At 46.7% G+C, this 25,659-nt stretch overlaps 1 protein-coding gene across 2 annotated transcripts in view; it reads left to right on the forward strand.

The window, feature by feature from the left end:
- The window catches only part of LOC119372122 (cAMP-dependent protein kinase type II regulatory subunit), a 143,336-nt gene that overhangs the window by 32,158 nt on the left and 85,519 nt on the right, over positions 1-25,659 (forward strand). The window contains exon 1 of one of the 2 annotated variants that reach the window (XM_037642585.2): positions 24,998-25,410. The exons of the other annotated variant lie outside the window; for it this stretch is intronic. Coding sequence (XP_037498513.1) covers positions 25,125-25,410 — 286 coding nt within the window. The 5' untranslated portion in view covers positions 24,998-25,124. Of the gene's footprint in view, positions 1-24,997; positions 25,411-25,659 lie in introns of those variants that run through there. 2 annotated transcript variants of the gene reach the window in all.

A 25,659-nucleotide genomic window follows, 5' to 3' on the forward strand; every position in this document is an offset into this window, starting at 1 on the left:
GTGAAAGTTCGTTTCGCGTGTTGAATGCCGCAGCGTATGGCGTGTTTACCTAACGCTGTCGAACGCGTCCACAACGAAGGTCTCTACAACGAAATACGCGGTACAACGAAACACTCTTTACGGCCTGGCTGTATTGCGTGCCTCGCATTGTGGTACTTTTACAATGGAGCAACCCTTATAACTAAATGCGTTGAAACTCCGGATCTCTTCGGTGTAAGGTCGGTTGACTGTACTGTTGTGTGCAATACGAGATGGAACACTGAAGTCACCTTCAAGTGTCCATAGTGGCTAAGCGCAGTTGCTAAGCACAGAAGTGTTCCTAACACCACATGCTCAAGCGGAAAGTTATTACCTCTTGCAGATCAATACGTCATATTTTGATTCGCACATCGACGGTAATTCTGTATTGAACACTAACTCGGTGTTCCCTTTCGTATTGTTCTCGACTGTACAACCCCGTGACACGTACCCTTGTGCGCACCGTAGCGCGGGCATGGTTTGGCATTATCAACCCTAAGCGATTACTGAAACATCAATTCGAGACACAACGGGAGACGAGATGGGGTTCGTCCTTAAGTGTTATAAAGTTCTGACTGTCAGCCTCGTGGGAACTATAAAGGCCGAGACAGACGGTACGGTTTTCCATGCGATGCGACGTCCGACAGGGCGGTGGGGAAACCGGAATGGTGGCCTTTCATAGCATCGGACAGCCACCATCCAACCCCCACCCCCCCCCCGCCGCGTCGGCCGTCACATCGCATGGAAAATCTTACGGTCTGTCTCGCGCTTAACTCTGCTTTGGTAAAGACTGCTGTGCGCCTACTGACGACGAAAATTGTCCCGTAAAGTTCGTTTTCACCGGCGCTAATGGACGCCAAAAAAATTTAAAAAAGCCATGGTTTGTGCACTTGATCAACATGGCAACCTATTCGAAGACGTTACCAGGTTGCGCATCGCTTGTAAGCGAAGAGAAGCTCGTTCCACTGCAATAAACACGAGGAAGCGATTACTTTGATCCGCCGCGTAGACGGAGCATATTGGCCACAAGCAGCTGCGATATTGAAAGAAAAAAGAAGAAAGAAAAGCGCGAATGAGTATAATTTTGCGGAATCACGACCGGATTTTCAGCGGCGCACGTTCGTTTCGAGCAGCCTGCAATACGAATACGAATATGTCCCGCCACGGTGGTCTAGTGGTTATGGCGCTCGACTGCTGACCCGAAGGTCGCGGGATCGAATCCCCACCGCGGCGGCTGCATTTTCGGTGGAGGCGAAAATGTTTGAGGCCCGTGCACTTAGATTTAGGTGCACATTAAAGAACCCCAGGTGGTCGAAATTTCAGGAGCCCTCCACTACGGCGTCTCTGATAATCACATCGTGGTTTTGGGACGTTAAGCCCCAGATATTATTATTATGCAATGCGAATATACTCAGATAAGTTGGGATTCAGTTACGAACGTTAGCACTTTGCTCTTACGTGACTGGCTCGTAAGGAACTTCGCCCACATATTGACACGCTCATTTCACGTCGCCAGAGCACTGGCCATCTTCTTCTCCCTAGTATCAGTAGTAGCAGTGTCCTTTAATTGCAAATGAAAAGGTGCGAAGTTGGTGTACCGTGAGGTCTTTGCTGTAAGCGTGTCGTCACTGCAAGCAAATGCGCGTGAATATTCCATTCGCCTTCTCCTTTGCTCCTACTGTGCACATCCCTCTTTTGACGCAAAGACGCGTCTATCCAGAGTTTTCATAAGCGTGGCTTCATTTTACCGCTGTATGAGCTATTCTCCCGAGGCCATTCTGACGTCAGCCGCCTCTGAGAGCGCGTGTGCGTGTTTGTTTAGTTAGCACCGAGTGGCTTGTTGCGTGACTCATCTTTCTTTCTTTCTTTCTTTCTTTCTTTCTTTCTTTCTTTCTTTCTTTCTTTCTTTCTTTCTTTCTTTCTTTCTTTCTTTCTTTCTTTCTTTCTTTCTTTCTTTCTTTCTTTCTTCAGCTGTGGTGATCTCGTCCTGACTAATTCCTGACTTAATTGAATGAATACCTGACGCTGAATATGCTGACGCTCTTTTAATGTTAATAGTTGGAATCAATAGATATATTGTATAACGAATTCACTGTGAAACATTAATTTTAAAACACCATTTTCTGGCAATTGCAAAAGTGTGTGTGTGTGTGTTTGTGTGTGTGTGTGAATAGTTGTAGACACTAGTGAAGTGTGATACCAGGTGTATCGAAGAAAACTGTATAATTAAAGCGAAATTCAGTTCACTTCAGTTTAGTTAGCATTCTTTTTCAACAATAGTGTTAAAGTAGAATGATTCAATATTTTCATACAATGGTAATTAACACACACAAAAAATGCAAATATGATTAAAGAGTAAAAAAAATGCAAGGACATGAATTAAAAGCTGCTAAAAAGCAGCTTCACGGTATTTCTGACCCTGAGCAGTTTAGCCGCAGACATGTGATCATATAGACAAAATAAATAAAAACAAAGTACAAGCGAGCAAACATGAAAAGTACAAGCAAGCAAGATACAAGCAAGCAAATATCAGGAAATTTAGCAGCAAAATGCAACTGCAGAGGAAGTGTAAATCAGCAAACACTGAAAAATAAGGTGTACATATGGGATAATAAAAATGCGAAAAGAACAAAGTTATGCAGAATTGAAAGAAACACTACAGAGAAACGTTTCGCATATTGAATACACAATACGTGAACAGCTCATGTTTATACATGTAGATATAGAAGAGCAAAATGCGCTTCTATTCAAACCAGACATTATGAAGTGTCAAAAGGACAATTAATTTGTATAAATAAAACACAGTAAAAAAAAAGAAAGAAAGACAACTCAAGATTTATTAATCACATTCAGAGACGCTGTCTGTGGCTTCGAATTAAATATTCTTTCGACTGCTTCTTTTCACTGTATCAACCGTAATACTCGTGTTGTTTAGGAAATTCAAAAAAGATTGGCATGATATGCTTAAGACTTTTTAAACCACAATTCGTTCGTGAAAACAGTATATGCCATGTGTCTCTTCGCCGAATGTTGTAAGTTCTTGCAGACGATTTTCTTAGTGGGCATAATCTGAGAAACAAATTATTTTTACTTTTCAAACTATGCTTGTGTTTACCAAAGAGATTGAATTCGTACGGCTGTTCTATTTGGAGCACGTTAAATGTTGCGAATAAGCTTGACGTATGAGCGTCGTATGGAACACCCGCGATATGTCAGATTGGCTTCTCCTGTAACAATTTTAGTTTGTTCTTTTGCGTGGTGTTTCCCCAGACGAGGGTACTGTAATTGATGTGCGATTGAAATAGGGCATTAGAAATAAGGAGTTTTAATTTTTTAAGAAACCATATCTCGGAATTTCGCAAGTACTCCACATGTCTTGGCAACCTTTTCGGCAACATCATACGCATGGGGAATCCCAGTTTAAGTCTTCACTGAAAGTGACCCACAGTATTTTAACAAAATTGTCGCTGATGACCCGCGACTGCCCCAAAATCCGCACGGACACAAAAAAAAAAAAAAACCAGACGTAATGTAGCTAAGAATGTGTACAGTGCGGTCCTGTTAAATTAAAGGGAACACACGAATAAGCAACTTTCATTTTGTTGGCCTCTTAACAGATAGTGGATGCGGAAAGATTGTTCGTGGACTAGTCCATCATAAGGGTTCGTAACTGTCAACCACCAGTAGTGTTATGCAGATCTAAGCCATTATGCTTTTGTAGGAGAGCGAAATCCGGACATGCCCGGAACGCAAGTGTTCCCTTTAACAGTGAACCCGTCTGTACATATACCTTTTCTTGAACCGAGATCAATGTTTTGTCCCGAACGCAGTTGATTCCTTTCGTTCGTTTCGCATCGTCATCGTTGATTGTACCGAATCGGCGCTATCGGTCATCAGAGTTTTCACCCGACAGCGCATGCGCGTTCTCCGCTTCTGGCGTCGCACTGGCTTTTGCTGCGTATACGTGCTGCAGGACTGTGCTCGTTTTGCACCGAGCGTGCCTCATCCCCGTGTACCGCACGCGTAGACCGTCGCTGTATAGGGTCCCGCTTCTAAATTGAGGTCGCGAACTTGGCGCACGCGCTGACTCGAAACCAGCTTGTTGTTATCGGGCGACCAGACAAAAGGTCGTCTGACGCACCTTCCATTAGAGAGAGCCGCAGGCTGCGGTGCCTGTTTGTTTGTCTTTTCTGCGCGCCTGCTCCCGTTGGCACCGGGTATTTCTGTCGGTCAGCTAGACGCAGGCACTTTGCGGCTGTTTCTTCATCCGGTACTGATGTTTACTCGATAGTCTCCGCTTTCGTTGTGTCGTTGATGTGACGGGCAGGTAATGTCGTTGAGGTAATGTCGGTGAGGTGCTTCGTTGAAGTGCTTCGGTGACGTGCTTCGTTGAGATGTTTCGGTGAACTGCTTATATTAAGTGCTTAGGTGAGGCGCCTCGCCAGAGGCACTAAATTAGTTGCTTTTTCATTTGTTTATTTATTAAACGTTTGCTTTCTCTCTCTCCATGTCGGTGGTCATTCGCTTAAAGAGCGCGGGTCAGACAGCAAACAGGTTAAGCGATAGAAGTGGATCTGGGCCGGCCACGTAATGCGTAGGACAGACCGCCAGTGGTCAGTTGGAGCAACGGAATGGGTATCCCAGGGAAAAGAAGTGGATAACGACAGCGAGTTAGGTGGAGCGATGGAATTAAGAAGTTCGCGGGGATAAAATGGTATCAGCTCGCGCTAGATGGGGCAAATTGGAGGTCATTGGGAGAGGGAGGGGGGGGGGGGCTTCGTTCTTCAGTGGACATCAGATAATGATGACGACGATGATGATAGTAGTTAAGCGGATTGAAGGAGTTCAGAGTGACCAGCGTGGTCACTCAGACCCGTAGCGGATTCTGCATGCGCGCAAGAAGAGAAAGAAAAGAGGAAACCGTTAGGGCGAGCGGTTGCGCCATCTTTGAGTTCGCAGTGACCCCGTAGGCGTCACCGATTTTAAAATCTTGCAGTTGGAACTTGCGAACTAAAGTTTACCTGTTATAACGAGCTATATTACATCGCATTTTAACGAAGCTATCGTATTTGCTTGCATGCTGCTGAAATCAATGGGCCCATCACCGAAAAGCGTTTTCCGAAACCAATGACGTCGCGTCGATGTAGTTGTGTCGCGTCACCCTATTGGCCTCGAGATCTTGGAGTGGCGCCCTCTCGCGTATGACTTCGCGGGGACTTCGCTCTCAACCGCGCTGCAGCAGCCGCTGCTCCTGTATGCGGATCGTCTGCTTCAGGCGGAAACTTTGTCGCACGAACAGCCTCGCGACGGTCAACGAACGCCTGCAACGAACATTTTCGAGCGTAATCTTGAACTTGTTTTAGTTGCGGCCCAATCGATAGGGCCAATATATCCCCGGATGGCCGACGAGTGCGCCGATGCCACCGACCGCATTGCTGGTGAAAGTGAAACTATGTGTGAGTGTTCTCGCTCGTTATCTTGTTTCCGCCGTACGATACTTATTAGTTTGGGTGTTTCTTTCAATATTTCAGTAAGCGTGCCGTTCTCCAGCATCTACAAGTGTGTAGATAAAGCTTGTGAAAGGTCGCGGTGTCTTGTCGAGGGCGAGGCGGTGTGCGCCGCAGGCCACGTTGTTGAATGCGCGGTCTAGGCCGTCAACGGAGATCGCGTCACCGTCGCAGCTCTCGTCCTGCAAACAAGTGCGCAAGTGCCGCCTTGTTGCACACCCCCCTGCCGACGCCCATGATCGCAGTTTGTCTCGTAATGTTGGTTCGGTGACAACGATATTACGTCGTAGTTCATATTAACACCGCGCAAGGCCGTCGCATGGGTATTAGAATATAACAAATAGTTAATCGCTGATTATACCACGCACAGGGCCACAGAGATTAACGTGGCAAAGGCAAGCTGGGTCGAGTTTCACGCCACGCGGCCTAACGAAAAGCTTAAAGAGCTTCGCTTTTAAATAATTAAGTGTGTGCACTGCCTCAGGTGAAAGCTTTTAGAGAATGTACACTAAACAGCGGCAACGAGTTTCGCTTATGAATTTATGATAAGCACTCTGCTAGGCGCGCGCTTGCCTTCATAAGTAAAATAAGTATGTACACCATCCAAACGCAGCCGTAGTCTCCAGACATCCTGCGCCGCTCAGCTGAGCTCATCAGAGGCGCGCTTTCCTGCGAGGCGATTGGGAGGGCCGCGTCGTCGGCTCCTTATCCAGGGGCCTTCGCGGCAGGTTGTGGGACGGCACCGCACCTGGTGTAAGTCGCCTTTTAAGTATTGGCGAGGCGCTTAAACGCGATCAGATCACGAGCTTACTACCTAAGAGTGGCGCGTACGTTGTGGGTAAGCAGAAGCTCACTGTCCGCGAAGTGCTTGCGGCAGCACGGTCGATGAATGCGGCCCTGGGGCGCTTTTCCCATACTGAGCGTGACTATCCACTTCTTCTTCAGCTTTGGGTCCTTAGAATAGTTGTGAAAGCTAACGCCTTTTTCACGAGTGGACGAAGCACACTGAGGCACAGAGCAGTACTTCACCATTGCGCAGCACTCGCCGCGAAAAAAAAGCGACCGCAGTTCTAAGAAACAAAGAGCTGTAGTAGTTCTAAATGAACGTTAAAAGCAGACCCACGGTTGTTCGAACAGCGTCAGTAGCCAACATACGCGAGATAATCAATTGAAGTGCTTTCTGTTGAGATTTACCACAACGGTGGTTTCAACACGGCGCTGGACCTACGTAGCAGACGAAAGCGCGCGAATCCCCGCTATGACGTCATACAGGCGCCGTTCGCAGCGCCGCCATCGGTCGCACACCAGGCCAATAGGCGCGAGATCCTTGATAACCCTAGCGGTTTCTCTGTGGCTAATGGCGTTCTCCTGCTACTTCTGAGCGAGAGGTCGCGGGTTCGATTCAATATCGTGAGGCTAGATTGCATTTCGATAACTGGGGACATGCAATAATGATCGTGTAGATTTTGGCGGACATTAAGAAACACCGCGTCGTCAAGATTGATTCGAAACCCTCTACTTGTGTTGTCTTACAAGTACAGTGTTGTTTTGGGAAGTTAACCGCAATGAATGAATGGATTCCAAGTGAAACCTTTTGATTGATTGATTGATTGATTGATTGATTGATTGATTGATTGATTGATTGATTGATTTCAAGTCATTACATGAGCACGGTGAAGCGAGGAGAACGCAGGCGAAATGCCTGCGTTCCTTTGCTTCCCGCGCCCCGCCCCCTTACATGCCATTCCTTAAAATGAAAACACAATTGGCCAATAATTATGACTTATTCAGTTAAAGAATAAAAGATGCAGCTTCGGTACGATACTAAACAGATTTCCCGAAAGGCTACAAGATTCATTACTGAACACTTTATAGACTCTCATCTGTATCATATGTGCTTTTCGTTTCTTTCGCCTTAATATTCAACCGCTGGTAACCAACATCTCAAAATGAACGATTGAAAATACAACATGTATGAAGAGCATGCCACCAGCTCAGACAGTTTTAATTACTGTTTTCTCTCCATACAGTGTCCACAAAACGTGGCTTTTGTCCGCGAATGGCTTGAAAGTTTCCTGCGCCTCGCGGTTGCATACTGTACCGCGGCCGCTGGATTGAAAAGCGCACGGTGATGAATGGCTCCATCCAGCGGCCGTGTCTGTACAGTGAATGCTTGATTAAAGCTGCGTGAAATGAAAAAAAAAAAAAAGGAACTCGGATTGACTTCATCCGCATAGCAGCGTGTGAATACCGACGAGTTTACTTCACAGCAGATTTTCAGCTCCCTTGCGAAAGTAGTTATATAATAAGTCCATGTTCTGTTACTTACTGTTGGCATTTATTGCATTCGACGTACTTTATGTAGAAATGCAATTGAACGTCACAGCCAGCGTCCCTGCAAAAGGAGTTGTGTAAGTCCACGTTCCGTTACTAACTTTCGTACTACTGACTTTTATTGCATTCAACGTACTTTATGCCGATATTAAATTGAATATCGTACAAGAGTTTTTGCAAGGGAGGTGGTAGTGACAAGCACTTTCCGGCCACCTTATGAAAAGACCAGCCGTTGCGACTCGGACGGCGCCTTGTATGTCACACTTTATGGCGACATCGATGTCACCCCGACAAAAGCTGGACTCGCTTTACAAACGCGAAGAGGTGGCGTAACGAGTGTTACAACTCTGCTGTTACAATCGGACGCCACCTACCGCACGTACGTCGTTATAATTACCGCATCGATCATTGTGGTCCGTTCCTTTCGATGGAATAAGATTGCGGGCACATATATACCGTATCGCGGCGTCAACAATGGACGTCGTAATTTTCTCCGCTAAGAACGGAAAGTGACGTCCGCTCTTGTATATATCTCATGTTTGTAACCTCCTGATGTGTTTTTTTTTTCGTTATGGTGCTATTATGACGTTTGTGATCCGTATTCTTGAAGGGGCATTAAAGAGCAGCGATTTTTTTTTGTCGTGTTAGTAAATCACCACTTCACAATACCAAACGCGCACCGCTCCTTCCGCGAGTAAGCGGGAAAACGCGCGCAAAAAAAAAAAAAATGCGTGTGGCGACACCATCTTGAAGCTCCCGTACCAACGTGCTGTGACGTCACAGATTTTGACGGCGTCAGCTGGCGCATACATAGTAGTTAAAGAGGTACTGACTCGAAAATCTTGATTTTTTTTTTTCGTCACATGAAAGGCCGAGTCCTCGAGAGCCTAGAAGATATACTGGTAAGCGTGAGTGCACCCTGAAAAAGTAATTACAGTATGTTTTTAAAAAGCTAGTTTCGGTTCCTAGTGTATGCCTGTCGTCACGACACGGTATGAGCTTCTCGTCACGTACTCTTGGAGGATATCATGACGTTTCTAGGGCCACTCCGCTCCGTCGATGTGTTGTTGACGCAGAAGCGGCCATTTTTAAATGTTTTTAATACCTTGCGTGGAGTCACCAGAATTGTAGCCTGAAATCACGGTAGTGTTAATGCCGGTAGGTGCGACGTCGACTCTTATCAGTATTTTCTGACCGTATCACACTTGCTTGGAGCCATCTATGTCTACAGAAGATAGTAAACTCATTTTCGAAAACTGTTGCGACTATCCCGATAATCGGCAAACATGAAGCACATTCGCATCTGACTTGGCCAGAAAGTTGACGTACCAATTTTCGGGGAATTTTATTGAGCGCGAAGTTTGACACGAGATTAAGGGAAAAAAAATTAAACTTTCATATTCATTTTCTTATTTTTAGGACCTAGAATCGCGGAATTAACGACAGTACGGTGCTCAGAGAAAAAAATTATGAGCCTATAGTGATTGACAATAAATTGACATAATTTCGTCACGAAAGCGTAATCTTTATCACTGCATTGCTCCACTGCACATTTCTTCGTGATTCTTCGCTGCTGCTGAAAAACATTTAGTTGCAGATCTACGAGCATTCTCGTCTCGCAGCGAGGCACAAAGTCCGTGACCGCGTTGCTTTCGAAAGGCGCGCACGACGACTGCGTACGCGCAGGTGGCGCCATCTCGTGGGATCGACGTGCGTCGGCGATGCTCGCAACGCAGTGCCCCCGAGATGGCCGCGTTTCGCAGCGTCGGCAATCTCGAAAGCCACGTTTTCTCAATGTCGCCGTTGTGCAGAATCGTTGAGACTGTGCGGGGAGTGCACCGTTAAATGCAATATTTTCTCACCCGTACTGCCGCCTAATTTAAAACACTGCTTTCGTCGTGCTTTTAAAAAAAGCCACTCGTCGACGAACGGTTGTTCGGTGAGGTGTAGTTTGACCCGTTGTGAATGTCTGTGACTCTTCATTGAAAACGCGAACGACTCGTGGCAAACTGCCATTCAATAATTATTCAAAACTGACAAAAGAGTCGTCCAAGCTTTAACGGCGATACAATAATTGTGTTGCTTTTAGCGATGAAAAAATAACAGACCGACACACAACTGCTGCTGCTCTTACTACTACTACTACTACTACTACTACTACTACTACTACTACTACTATTAATGCTGCTGCCGCTATTACTGCGGCTACTGCCTCGAAATGAAATGTAAATTGCCTTATAGTGAACCTGTGAAAGTCGATACGAACGCGTAGCCCGACGCTTTCCCAATATCTTGCTGGCACGTGTGAGCAAGATATCGGCACTTGTGCGATGTCGCGCCTATTGACCCAGTGACCGCGTGAACAAGTTTCGCGGATGTCCGAGAAATCAACGCGCGTTCAAGTGCCACTTGGAGAAAAAAAAATCGCGGACGCAATGCAACGTCATATTGTATTTCAGTCTGTGCACGCAATGACGAGAGTGTAGGAAGCACGCTGCTGCTGCGGCTACCTTTGGTCTGGGTCCGTGTTTTCTTTGAGCTCTTTTACAATACTTCAAGTCTGAAGTTTGTTGCGCAACTTTATGGGGAGTGCGGTTGCGACGGATGTTCGGATAATAGACACGAGGAGAGGCGGTTACTCTCGCTAGAATAGCCAGAATTATTATTTTTGGGGTTGGGGTGGGAGGTGAACCCCCCCCCCCCTGCTACGCCAGTGGTGACTGGAAGTGTAAATTTAAGGGGAAGGGGGAGGGCACGTGCTCTCCCTTGTACCTGAAAAAAAAAAAAAAACGTTTTCAGTTTAGTTCATGATGCGTCAACTTGCCCAAGATCTACCGCTTATACTCCCTTGTACAGTCGCGCTCAATATGACTTGCAACACGGAAGCGCGTGGCGTCACGAGTTCAAAGACTGCATATGGCTTCCACTAGCCCTTATTTCCATAACTAAACGCTGTTCTCGCGCTCGAAGATGATTCCAAATAAGAAAATATCACTAAGTTGTTGAAATGAAAACAAGTTGAAGCCATGCGCAATCTTTGAAATCATGAGGCCACGCGCTCCCGCGTTGCAAGTCACATTGAGCGCGACTGTACGCACGCGTTCCTTCGAAAACACCTGCAGAATTTCGAACACTGTTTTATTAGGCGCCTCGACACATCAAATATACGACCTTGGGATGTATACTATGTAGCTTTTTTTCTTTCTTTTTAAACGAAACTTCTGTGAGTTACAGATTTCGGCGGCGCCGGCGGCGGCATAATTCGCGAAAAGCCTGGCGCTGGCGACTGCGTACGGTAATGCGGGTGCACACACAAAAAAATTGTCGAAGCTTGCATTAAGCCGCGCTTGGCATGAAACTGCGAAACTGGACCATTCTGAAGACTAATATGGTTGTTTCTAGGTTTTTTCTATAGGTCATTGCTAGGCTTTAGCTAGGTGATGCTCGGTTCTTTCTACGTTTATTCTCAGCGCTGCAGAGAGGTTTAAATTAAACGACAGACAGTCGCAGACACGACACGGATGTCCAAACTGCAGAGTCAGAGCCTCGCGGCTGAAGCCATGCGTTCGCACCTGTCATAGGTCTACGGGCACGTCGCCGTAAGCGTAGGCCTTCCATCGCTTCGGGATCCTCTCGCTGCCGGCGTTGCCTTTCCCGTTCCCTAGTATTCTCTCGTTGTACGTACTCATAGTCTTCGGCTCACGGACGTCACAACGAAGCCATTTGTTGGGCTAACTGTTGCCTTCTTCATTTTTAGTGCACCAGTGGTGAGATAGCTGGTTGGTTGGTTGGTTGGTTGGTTGGGTTTTAGTGCACCAGTGGTGAGGTAGCTGGTTGGTGGAACTTTATGAAACTGTCGTGAGAGACAGACAGACAGAGAGACAGACAGACAGACAGACAGACAGACAGACAGACAGACAGACAGACAGACAGACAGACAGACAGACAGACAGACAGACAGACAGACAGACAGACAGACAGACAGAGACAGACAGAAAGAAAGAAAGAAAGAAAGAAAGAAAAAAGAAAAGAAAGAGAGAAAGGAAGAAAGAAAAGAAAAGAAAGAAAGAAAGAAAGAGAAAGAAAGAAAGAAAGAAAAATAATAGCTCCCAGGCACGCGGCAACCTTCGCTTGCTACCATTTTCCCTGTACGGGAAGGACTCTTTATATTTTAATAAGGCGAAAGCCTTATGTGCCACATCACTCAAGAGACATTGCATGATTTAGCGAGACCTGACGGATAGTTCGCGAGACCTGCTGCGGCATTAAAGTATGTCAAAAGACACGTGATACCAAAGTGAATTCATGTGTACCGTGCGCGTACCAAAAGTCACATTACCTTAATGCCACCCTTCGAGTCGTGTTACGCGAACGCATAGAGGACCCTGTGACTTTTGTCTACGTAGGTGCGATCAGCCAATCGCAATAATGGCTACTTTCTACCCTAAGCGCGCCCAACGCTTAAAAGGGACACTGTTATGAAACACTTCATTCGTATCATTTATTTGTCATTATTTGTTCTACAGTTTATTAATTTGCTACCAGCATCATTCATTTATACATTTTTATTAATACTTTGCCACTGGTACACCAACAACAAGGAGGCTTTAAAAAATATTGTAGGAGTGGAAATTATGTCCCGAAAGTGAAGCCAGGCCTCCACCATCTTACCGTGGGCTATGATGAAACGGTAGCTTACAGCGGAAAGATTCTGGTGATCACCCTCCACACGCTCTATGAGTTTAGGACGGCTGGTTGTTCCGGACAGATGCTGCTCAGCGTGTTTCTTCGTGTTCCTGGTTCCCTTAAGAATCCTCAGAGTCCTGACAAATTTTGTAAGAGATCGCGTTACCAATACTCATCCGGATACATTATTTTTGTTCGGGAACAGCGATATCATATTTCACAAGTAACCTATAATTTACGTTATGAGAACAAACACACTTTATCTCTGATTGGGCATCACACGGAAAGGCTATGTTTTTGAGATAAGGTATGGGAAAATGCGGGCTTCACTTTTGCTGATAAGAACTTGCGATTGCTTCCGCTGGAGGAATTTCTTTAAAACCTCCTTGACCAACAACGTCGCGGAAGTTCGCTTCTCCTTGAACACGGGAGCGCGCAGTGAATGCGACTTCTTGTGACGATTTGTGCTCGGCGCACGCTTGGCTTGCAAGGGTTTAAGTCCAAAGCACTGCGGGGTCTCCCGAATTTTACTGCCATACCCGTGTGAGTCGTTTACGACGATGCACGCTGCTTCGTTTAATATTTCAAACTACAGCTGCAATGCGACCATAACTGCTGTGAAGCCTCTATTGGCGTGCCGCCGCGGTGGTACTGTGGTTGCGGCGCTCGGCTGCTGACTAGAAGGTCGCGGGTTCGATCCCGGTCGCTTTTTTTCATGGCGGCCTAGGGCTTAGATTTAGGCGCACGTGATATAACCCCAGGTGGTCGAAGTTTATCCGTACCTTTTTTTTTTTAATTTTCGAAAGTCTACCCTTAGGCATAATAGTTATTGATTTAAAAATACACATACAAATAAATTCGCCTCGTGTATGAAGTCAAGTAAGGAGTTCCTCGCGGCGGCGTGCCTCGTAACCATATCGTGGTTTTGGCGGGTAAAACCCCAGGTATTACTGTCATGATCATTTCCCTTTCGTTTCGTTGTTTCGTTCAGCAGTGTTCCACAAAACATATTACCACCGTTGTCTGCGCAGTGACGCAATATTTTCCCCCTGATTTCCCCTTAAAGTTGGCATTACGAAAAACAGAACTATACATATAGCAACAGTACTGTAGTACTATTAGTACTAATAGTGCTATACATATAGAAACAGTGCGTTTTTTCAGTCTTTCTCAGCACGCGCGTGAAAGAGTGGAGCCGCCCTCTTCAAGCAACCGATTATAAGTAACCACTGTTTATCATGACCACTTAATTAAATGTTTGGTAATACTGAATACTAAGACTGTGGTACTTGCATTTGTAATCCTCTGCCCAGCGTTATGTTTATTCGATCGCGAGGGCACTTGTAACAATAAATAAATAAATAAATAAATAAATAAATAAATAAATAATAAATAAATAAATAAATAAATAAATAAATAAATAAATAAATAAATAAATTGATCCTTTGGCCAATACAGGCATCGCCTGAATGTAGAAAAAAAAAGAAGCGACGAGGCTGTCCTTCCCGCTTTTCTGACTTTAAATAACTAAAAAAAGTCACAGTGTCATCGGGAACGCGAGTGCTTGATATTTCATTGGCAAAGCGTTATAGAATTACGTACTTTAAAAGCGTATGGACTTGTGCTCGTTGGTACGTAAGCATAGTAGAAAACAGGGCGGTACGGTCGAGCGTTTCACTTTCTTTGACAAATCAGGGCATCTGCGCATGTGTTCGAAAAATGTCCGCCTTCTCCTCCGTCTTTCTCCCTTTCCAGAATGCGTATGTATTTGTACAGCAAAGAATAAACGCGCCTGTTGGTATACTCAGCGCTGGTCTTGTTTGATTTTTAAGAAGAAGAAGAAGAAGAAATGATTTTATTGATTCGAAAAAGATAATACATGGGAAAAATAATATACAGAAGGAGGTCCCAAAGCACTAGGCTGCAAGGGGACCTCCTGTGCTGGTTAAACAAAAGAAAACAAATCATGTAAAGCAACTTGGCAAACAGAAAAGAATAAGTTTCAAAGAATCAATAACACTTGACAGCAAATGAAATCAAACAATCAATCAGCAAAGAATCAATAACACTTGACAGCAAAAGAAATAAAACATGAAATGTATATACACTGAAGTACATGTTAGATGTTAAGCGAACGATACAGATATCACATGTGCTGAATAATAATGGGTAAAGAAAAAAAGATAAAAGTGGTATGTCACAAAGCGGCGACAATGTCAGACACATGATAATCAGCGAATTTGGTACAATACAGAACAAACATAATGGGCAAAACAGTTCCGATTGAACAGCATAAACTACAAGATTATTTAAAAGTTAAGTAAATACGAAAATAAGTGTCTTCGTTCTACGACAAGCGCGAACAGTGACGTTCGTATAATTCTTTGTTGTAGGTTAAGTGTCGTCTATAGTCGCTGGCGATCCGTGGTGGCCTCGACTGCCGACCCGAAGGTCGCGGGATAGTATCCCGGCCGCAGCGGCAGCATTTCGATGGAGGCGGAAATTCTAGAGGCCCGTATTACTTAGACCTAGGTGCACTTTACAGAATTCCAGGTGGAGCCCTCCACTAAGTCGTCCCTCATAATCATATCGTGGTTTTTTGGTACGTAAAACCCGAATAATTATTATTATATTATGACCCCTGGTGGCGCCATGACAGTATGATCGCCAGAAGAGCCAGAGGGCTAGTTGGTTTTGCATGGTTGAAATGGCGGTCATATTTGACACATATAAGTGTCAAATATGACCGCCATTGAAGCCTTTTCAAAGGGAAACTGAACCACTTTTTCGTGCAATCATCGAATAACCTCAGTATCGAAGTACTTGCCTTTCGAACGAAAACCAACGCTATACGACTCACTTACAGAGCTGAAGGACAGGCATGACGCAGCTTTGTGGGCGGAGCCTCGATTCTTACGTTGTCACCGACTATGACAAGCCCGTGCGCCATATCTACGTACGCAGTTGACAAGTGCATTCCAGAATAATCGCATCGTGGTGGTCACTTACGTTCGAGCACGTACGCCAGTATATATGCCCGCCTCGTCGCACGCGTTATCTGATTAGATAAAGTGCCCCTCTTAGCCACGGAATCCGCGATACCATTCAGGGACTTTCGGGCCTCTTGCGGCTGCGGACCCGATCGACGAATCGATAGCACTGACATTCCGATGGTAAACTGTTGTCATGTCACAAAAAAATCGCAGGGTCCCTTCTGCATTCACCTAAGACGACCCGAAGGCGAAAGCCATCTTCTTTTTCTTCTCAGTCGATGTATTGATCCTGCCCTGGCATTAACCGAAAGCTTTCCACACCTAACGTGGTTTTGCAATGCCTCCGGGATCGGAGGCGTTGCAAGCTTTCTGCACCTCACCTGGTTTTGCACTGCCTCCGTGATCGCCTCACCTTTCACCAAGCGACAATGCCGTGTGACATCACGATGTTGACAACCAGTGACGTTGTCATGACGTAACTTTTCACCAAGCGACGGTGTCCTGCGATGTCATTACGTGACGTCACCGTGACGTCACGATGACGTCTCATATTTTGCCAACTCGTTACGTCATCATGCGTAATCGCATGGTTATGCTTCACTCGTGTTGACGCCGCCGATACCGACGCCGACACCGACGGTCACTTCATCGCGTTTGATGAGTTCGGCCTTAATAAATTACCTTGATGTTCTGAGTCGATTGAGATTTTCCTTGATGAATTTTCCATGCTGATGGTCCTGTTGCTAATGGATTAAAATCAAAACAATGTACGCGCAGTAGTGAGCAATATGAGATGCAACACTGAAATTGCCTTTTAAAGGCCATGGGGGCTAAACGCTATCGGCGAACGCAGAAATGTGTTCTGCACTAAACGCTCAAGCGGAAAGGTATCTCTTGCAATCCAGTACGTCACGTTCGTATCGTTACATTACAGGTAATCGTTGATTAAACATGCATTCGGTGTGCTTTCTAACATTGCTCACGACTGTACGCGTGATGCTATTATGGCTAGACGAGGGACGTCGTAAGCGCCTTACAGCCAACCGATTGCCTCCTGACAACAGCTATGCGCGCGACGATTGGACGTTCGTGCCTTTCGAAAAGAACATTCTTCAGAGGCAGCCGGCCGGCGTTGCGGAAAGAAACGCGAGGAATTCGATACTCCCGATCGCCGAAAAAAAAAAAAAGCAATAGCATAGACAAAATAGAACGGCCAACGTGGGATGACTTGGAGGCGGCCCTGTCCGGCTCGAACTCTGATGTTCGAGTATCCATCATTCCACAGACGTCCCTTATTAATATCGACAATACTAGATTTGCTTAAACTCGAACCTGTTCTTTTTTTGTTTTCTTTATTTTGACATAGCATTCGCACCACCTACGTCAAAGAGTCCTTACATTTTCCGGCATTGTCACTCTGAAACACATTACCGTCAGCTTTAAAATTGCTGAAAGCTCGCAGGTTTAATACTGAACTTAAGAACCTTCTTTTAACCTCCTCAGACTCACCTTTATCATTGTAACACGTTTTTTTTTCTTGCTGTTGCGATCATTTGTGTACCTTTCTATTTTTTTTTCTGCTTTGAAAAATGTTATCTTTGTAATTTTCGCTATTACACTGTACTCCACCGCCTTGTACTTGTTTATACATTTAACTGTTGTTTATGTGCTCACTTACGCCACGTCTGCTAGAAGATAATATTATTGTTTACTACACATGTTGCCATTATTGTTGTCTTGTCATCAGAGCCGTAACTAAGGAGGGATTTAGGGGGTTCTGACACCCCCCGAAATTTTTTGATGCTTTAACTTTGCGGGTGGCACTGAAATACTTTCACACCTTCACAGCGACCACTAGCTGCCAACGTTAGCCGTTCTACACACAAACACCCCCCGAAAAAAATTCCTGGGTACGGTCCTGCTTGTTATCGTGTACAAGAGGCCACGTTTCAGTTTCTTACTGAGGGACCGCCTTCTGTATATACATATCGTGTAATTACGACCGTCGATCTATTAACACGAATAGACTCATTCTGATTCTGAATTTGGAGGAACAGTGATTGCTCGTCGGGAGCGGAGCGTGGACGGCGGTTTCAGCCAAGGGTGTCCAGGTGTGCTATTCCGTACACTGTCGAATTCCGCCATATGTTGTCATATATTCGCGATCTTCTCAACTCTGATTGGCCCAGTGGGCTGTTACGGCCTCTCTGATTGGCTTAAAATACCGTCCGTTACGGAATGTGACAAGATGGCGGAGCTTGCCAGCGTCTAGGGTGGCACCCTACGAATGAGGACCGGACTGGACATCTCAACCTAAGATCTCTTAATCAATAAAATGTTTTTATCATCATTGATTGCCGAACGTGATCGATATCCACTGCCGCCCTGCAACCACTATCGCTGACAAGAATTGAAATCAGCGTCACTTTACCTCGACATAAACGACGATACACCTTTCGAATGAAGTGTTTTTGGGTCGAGACGACTTATGGTTTAGCTCCCGATATAGAGTCCTTTCGTTAAAGTTTGTTAACTATCTCTAGACCGTTAATTAACATACGTGAAGGTATTCCGTGACGCGCCAGTTATGCCGTAACCTTCTCCTCGCAACTAACCTTCGCCCGCCTTGTATGCGCGTCAGCGTTCTGACTTTATAAGGAGCCGCGTCGTTGATAAACCTTTTCTCTTCGAAACGGGAAGCGCCGTGGGCGCGTGGCGCTCTTAAATAATTGATGGAAAGTGCGCGGTAATTTATTACCGAAGACGGCGGACGTGCGTGAGCTTGTGGTTGGGCAAGTGCGTGAGGTGTGCTGTGCGCGTACTACAGACCTAGTTCTGTGCGATCATAATTAGTTAGTGCCTCGCAAGGTTGAAACCGGATATGAGCGTTGGCGTTAAGTTTCGCGGAGGTGTGCCGCGGAACACCTTGTGAGCCGAGTCCTCTGTCGAGCGTTGTGTTAAGAGGCTGGGCGCGCAGACTCTATATGAAAGTTAATACTTTCGGCATAGTTCTCAGAAACTTGAGTAATGATGACAGTTCACAGACACCGAAAGAACAGGCTATAAAGTTTTTAAAATTCGCATAATACCTCAGCGACAAAAGTTGATATATACTCGGCTACAACCTTCGCCCACAGAACCGAGGCGCGCTTTCCCTTCACCTGTGAAAGACATGACAGACAGTCGTGCTAGCTGGTTTCCGCTCAAACAGTAAGTACTTTTTCACGGTTAATGCAAATAGTACGCATCACTAAGAGTTAAAGGTTCGTCGTTAGTACCTAAAACATTACGTTTGGCCGAGCAGCTGTTTCAGAGTCCGTATCGAAATTTACCAGTATACGTTCAAGTTTCTCACTTAAACCCAGCGACACAAACGTGGGTCTGTATGGCAAAATCAGCTACCTGAAACACTCGAGAGGTGCTTGACGTCACGAAAATGAGGAAGCCCTATTGGAAGGAGCACTTATCCAAATTCTGTGTGGGAGGGACAACGAGGACCGTGGCTGCAGAGCTGACATTGTTTCTTAGGTTGCAGCCGAGTACAGTTTGGAATGACTGCCATACGTTCACTATGGTAAAGCGCTGCCAGGAACGGAGAATTTGGAAGAACACAGGACAAGGCGCTACTAGCAACTGAAAGGTTACGGTTTCGATTCTCGCCCACGCGGCGGCTGCGTATCGCTAGGGATGGGGAGGGAGGCCGGAATGCAAGAACTGCTCCGTATATTGATTTAGGTGCGCGTTAAAGAACACTATGTGGTAAAGGTTTTAACCCCCCATTTTCGGCGTACCTCATAGCAGTGGCGTAGCCATGGGGTGGCACACCGGGCCCGTGCCTCCCCCCCAAATTTTTTTCGCCATTGCATATACATAACACAAAATGACACTCGACCACATCTGCCTGCGAAAAGAAAAATGTCTGCCTACGCCCTTGCCTCATGTAGCTTTGGGCAGGTGAAAACCCAGCAGTTGAATTTTTCTGTAACATTAACTTGAAAGCGATATCTGTCAGTTGTTCCGGTATCGGCTTTTCATTGTTGTAATGGAGAGGGATTGAAGATGGTAGAATACTTTGGTGCATTTATTATGTACGACACACACACACACACACACACACACACACACACACACACACACACACACACACACACACACACACACACACACACACACACACACACACACACACACACACACACACACACACACACACACACACACACACACACACACACACACACACACACACACACACACACCACACACACACACACACACACACACACACACACACACACGCACACACACGACACATCGTGGTTACTTGGTTGTGATGACACTGATGAGTTGCATATACTTAATTATACCGCTTCCCAACACCCAGATTCCAAGATTTCATGGTGTTTCTTCTTGCGTCACATCTTAACATTTCCGCTTTTACGCGGCGTATACGCTTCTCAGGCTCCTTCACAAGGGGCCATTTCGCATCCTTTGATAGTGTATATTAACAAACAACATCAAATGAAACGTCGAGTCGCTTTCAGTCGAGGTCCGTACATGGACGGAGGCCAACGCGGTATACCATTCTCCTTAATTCTCAAGCGACGTATATAAGACGAGGTGAATGTTCGAGTTACGAAAACAGCCCCGTGTATACGTTTTATTATGCAGCACCGCGCGAGTGGTGAGCCCCGTGGAACGATCTTTATGCACGCGGTTTTAACTATATTCTTTGTACTATAAACTGCTGTATATACACCAGGGACTTCACTTGGGTCGTTCGCTTAACGACCGGGACACTCGTGCGGCAGATCTTCGTTTCATTCACCCCTCCCCCCTCCCCCTCCCCCCCACTCCCTTGTTTACACGTATCCTTCCGTTAATGGTGAAACCAGATTGCCAGAGATGGCTTTCCGTCAACGCCAACCTCAGTCTGCCTGCGATCGTGTTGGTTTAATGCAAATGGATGTTTCATTGGTCGTTGAAAAGGTTTGTTTATGTCCCACAGAGCACCGCACGTTTAGGCTTAATATATTGCAGCCTTTGCGTGCTTTGCCTAACGGCACTGTCTGAAACACCGGGTGGTGCGCGTAATGAAATTTTTGTTTACTTTTAAGTGCGTGAGCATTTCTAGGGCCGACCCAACGAGCAGATGGTCTGCGTATCTCCCCCTCTCAGATAAGACGAATCATTATTAAATGCGTACAAGATCAAATTTTTAACACGAAAGTGTTTTATGCCGGGGTCCACCAAGACTTTATGGACGTATTTCCGTCACGGAAGTACGTCAGCGAAATGAACGCCATCGGATGGGAAAGAAAAAAAAACTTAAGAAGAAGTTCCGTTGACGGGAGTTGAACCCATGACCACTAGGTTCGCGACTATGGCTGGCGGGCGTTTAACCCACTGAGGTACCGCCAAACACACTACGGAGGCTCCATGAACACGCCTTTTATCTTTCACACTTTCTGCTCTTGGATTGATGGATGGATGCTATGAGCGTCCCCTTTATAACGGGGTGATGACATCTGTGCCACCAGGCTCGAAAAAAAAAAAAAGAAAACGCGCCGTTGCTACGGCCGTCCCATTCGGCGCGTTTCCAATAGAAGTTTAATTTTGTGAACGCTTTAACACACCGTGAGGTGGCAGCTTTACTCCAAGCCTCGCTCATAGCATACATCCATATCGACAAATAGCTCTCCGACGCTCGCCTGGCTAGAGTGTACTAGAAAATATTCTAGTACACTCTAGCCTGGCTGTCGCACCGCGTTCCCCGCTCGCCCTGTGAGAAGTAACGGCCAGGCTAGAGGGAAGACACGACGCGCGTAGCGTTTCTCTTCGCATACCACGACGCTTTGAAGGAGTGCATATCGAGCATCAGTGTTTATTATGTGCTTGTTGATGCCATCTGTGCGGGGTATTTACCATATGCGGTGCCCACGCATATGTTAAGAACTTCGGCTACCGCAAGGGTTAAATCATGGTCAAGGACTTGCGATCAATGCAAATGAGTTCTGCGGAATTCCGCAGGTGGCGGAAAGGGTTAAGAAAGGGAATATTGACAAATTTGCAATAACATGTGTTCATGTTCTTCGAGTTATCGATGAATTCGCGCTCGCTAGCTTCTTGGTTAGCTCAATTAGTATAGAGCGACCGCCCCGGAAAGGCGTTGGTCTCTGGTTCGATCCCCAGACCAAGACGAATTTTATTGCGATAGCAATTATATGGACAGTCTCGGCTGGAAAATGTCCGTCCCCGTCGCCGTCATTCACCGTATTTTGGCAAGCAACTAAGTGACTTTCTTTCTGAGAAATCCGTGTGGATTTCTTTGTGGCTTCGTGCTACAAACGGGCGGTTGTAAATTTTTACCTTTGTTTAACCCTTCCCGCGGGATTCCGCAGAACTCATTTGCAAACTTCAACTCCATTGCCCACTGTGAGGTTTCGGAAGGAATCTCTCTCTCTTGTTGCTCGTATACGCGTCAACAGCCCGCCCGCGGCGCGTCCAATTTCGCCGTCACTTTCGGAGTATAGACGCTTCGTGCCGTCTCGCTTCGGCTCACTTCGCGACCACCCGACCGAAACGCGCCGCGCTGCCGCGCGCGCTTGCCGACCAAAAGCGGCACACACCCTTTTATGTTGCGGCCACGGCGGGTATTCCGTGATGAGCAGCGGGTAATGCGGCCGTCATCCGGAAGGAAGGGGCAAATGCACGTATATGCATAGTATATAGATGTAGTACACACGCCACGGCCTGCGTTGCATTCATACATTTCAGTTCCAGTCATGTGCATTTCGCGGCACATGATGCACGTACTTTCCTCTCGCCAGTTCCGTGCAGTGTGGGGTGTCCCCAAATCTGCAGCGTGAGCCAGCTATAGTAGTAGCGTAGCCAGAAATATTCTCCGGGGTAGGGGGGGGGGGGGTTCAAAAAATACTTTATGTGTGTTTGTATATGTGCCTACCTGCGATACTTCAGTGGTGCAGGTGGGCGTTCCAGCCCTTCTAACATTCTGTATATGTGCCTGTATATACACATGCTAAATAGAAAATTTTCTATTAGAAAATAGAAAATAGAAAACACATATAAAGGGACATTGTACTCAGTGTGGACGCCGATTTTTTGCTCGCAACCAACGACGCCGCCGATGTCGACGTCTGAATTTTCACGACACGTTATCTTTAACGTTATAGAGTTAGAAATCTCGCTTGCTACAAGCGACGCTAAACGACATTGCCTTTGTTCTGTCGATCTACGTGGCACTCGCATGTTTTTTTTTTTTTTTTTTTTGTTAATTTCGGCACGAGTTACGTGGGACATCTTGTTTATAGTGTATAGTACAGGTACGGCTAAAAACAGCGTGTGTCGGTGTCCCATACATGCTAGTCCATCTGGCTTATAGTTTTACAATCGTTAATTCGCTTGCTCATGGGTACTCGTTGATTATAACATATATTGCAGTTTGAATGATCGTGCTTAGAACAAAATGTGAACGACTCTAAGTACTTTACCTTGGGAAACGGTAGGCTGTCTCTTAAAAGAATGTATGCAAACGCACTGTTGGACCGGCATTTTGTGAAACGTTTAACTTTTTGGTTATATGCTCTTTGATTTACTCTTCACGGCCATCGCCCCTTTTAGTTACAATAAACGGCCCCTAAATTCCCTAGTTTAGCCCTTTTTTTTTCGTGCTGCCTACGGGCGGAGCTCTCGCAATACGTTATGTATATACACTCCGCCGTCAGTATTTTTTTAACACGAAAGTGTTTTATGCCGGGGTCCACCAAGTACATCCGTCACGGATATGACGTTGATAAAATGGACGCCAACAGGTGAGAAAGAAAAAACCCAAGAAAAAGATACCCCGCTGGGAATCGAACCCACGACGTTACGGCCGCGACGGCAAGCGCCCGACGCGCTACCGACTAGGCTAACTCGGGAGATGCCAGACACGGCGCGAACGCGCCTTATATCTTTCACACATTCTCTTTCGCGACGGGCGGAGCGGGGCGGTGCCGCCGTCTGTGAGATGTGAAAAGAAGTAATGCTTCACGATCGACACTTACTAGCGCTTACTCCGAGATTGCACGCGACGTCGGAGGTCATGGTTAAAGCGTCTTGATACCAGATAGGTAGACTGGCCGCGCTGGCGTCGCCGAGGCACCCTTTACGCTGTTACGGTCTTTGCCTTTGGCTTCGTGTTAGCGTGCGTCGGCTCATCGGAGTAGTGTAGCTTCCACGTGCACCAACGGAATTTCTCCGCCGCCGACTGCTTCAATTGCGAGAGCACCGACTAACAAAACTGCTGCAATACGTGTTGCAGAAAGGACGCGATTTCGACGGGCGAATGTCGTGCCTTGGTGGAGCGAGAGCAGCGCCTGCGAGACAGAAACCAGCGGGACGCACGCGTTTGCGGCTCAGGCTACGAACCTCTACCTCCCGTGTTGCTGAAGCGCAGTGTGTGTTAGTGTATGCATGAGCACAGGCGTTGGCTACCCATTACTAGAAAGCGCACACCGTGCCGTTTCTCTCCTTAATTGACGACGCTTTGAAGAAGTGCATACCGGGTACCAGTGTTGATCATGAGCTTGTTGATATCATCCTTACGCGGGATTCACGATTCGCTGTGTCCAAATATATGTTCACACCGTCAGCTACCACAACGGTTTCATCATGATCATGGACGTTAGTCGTCGCGATAGAGACATGCCGTCAACATGGGTGCATCCACGTCAAACAGTGCTATAGCTGCCAAACACGAATAGACATTGTACAAGCTCTCATATATCGCTACACAATAAGCACTACTTCTGTGAAGACAAGTTTCACTTTCGTGTTATATACCGATTCCTATGACGGAGGGATCAGCCATGTTTTTTTTCTTTCTTGCTCTTTCAATGTTCTTTTACGTCAAGGCTAATATACGCGCCCAAGTTATCTCAGATTATCCGTCCGAATCCTCTTAATCCGTCAAAAAAAAAAAAGAATGCCCGGAATTGAGTCGCTTTTCACTTGTATAAGTATACCCCATTTCGTTCTCTTTCTTTGGACGACGTTTCACGGCTAAATTTGTTCCGGAAAATCGTGAGCCAAGCAACTTCAGCGGATAAAGATTGCTCACCTTGAACTCGCCGGCACTTGTTGCCGAGGGCCGCGATTGTTTGTGTTTTATTGCTTCTTGTTTCTTTTATTATGTGTGTGTGGTTCGTTGGTTTGTTCTTTAACCACGTTTTTTTTTTACAACACTCCTCGCCCCTTGTTGTCTTCCGCGTCACTCGAAAAAGCGCGCGTCGCTCTCGCCCGCGCTCGCACTGACGGCGCGCTCCACCAGATGGTGTGTCTCTGACGTCGCCGCCGACGCCGCGGCGCGTCGGCGCTGCTGACGTCGGCGGCGCGTAGCCGCTCTCCGCCTTGTCCCTCCCTACGACGACCACAACGCCGCGTGTCCGCGCGCAGCAGCGCTTCCCCCAGCAGACGACCGCCGTGCAGAAAGGAATCTTGCGTGTGTGTGTGTGGTGCGGTGTGTTGTGTTGTGCATACGCGTGCTCTCCGCTCTCTTCTCCCGCCCGTGATTATATACGACAGCATGCGCCTGTTCGGCCGTAAGAGCCGCTCCTTCACGCTGCGCCCCGAGCCCGTGGGTCGCGGCCCGGAGCTCGGCACGGTGCCGGAGATACGAGTCGAAGCACCGCCCGCCGACGATGAAGACGAGCAGCAGCAGCAGCAGCGTCGACGGCATCTGCAACCTTCCTTGGAGTCGCAGCAGCGTGCCGCGTGCCACAGCAACGGTGACCACCACCATCAGCGCGTCGCCGCCGTGAACGACAAGCGGTCGACCCAGTGCGACGACGACGAAGAGGACGAAGACGAAGGTATGGGAGAAAAAAAAGAGAAAGCGGAATGGGCCACGCGCGTGACCCCGTCTCTGGCGACGAGGCCGCGCCTGCCGCCGGCAAACCGGCTTCGTCCGTTGGAACGCGCGTGCTCGTTGTTTTAAAAGCCGAGCAACTCACTCTGCCACCTTCCTCCCCCGAAGCTCGCTTCACTTTCTTGAAATTCAAGAGAGCGAACGGATTGAGTTTATAGTTGGTGGCATTACTTGCGTTTTTGTACCGAAAACA

This window comes from Rhipicephalus sanguineus, chromosome 10 (genome assembly GCF_013339695.2).
Source record: "Rhipicephalus sanguineus isolate Rsan-2018 chromosome 10, BIME_Rsan_1.4, whole genome shotgun sequence".
NCBI classification, from domain to species: domain Eukaryota; kingdom Metazoa; phylum Arthropoda; class Arachnida; order Ixodida; family Ixodidae; genus Rhipicephalus; species Rhipicephalus sanguineus.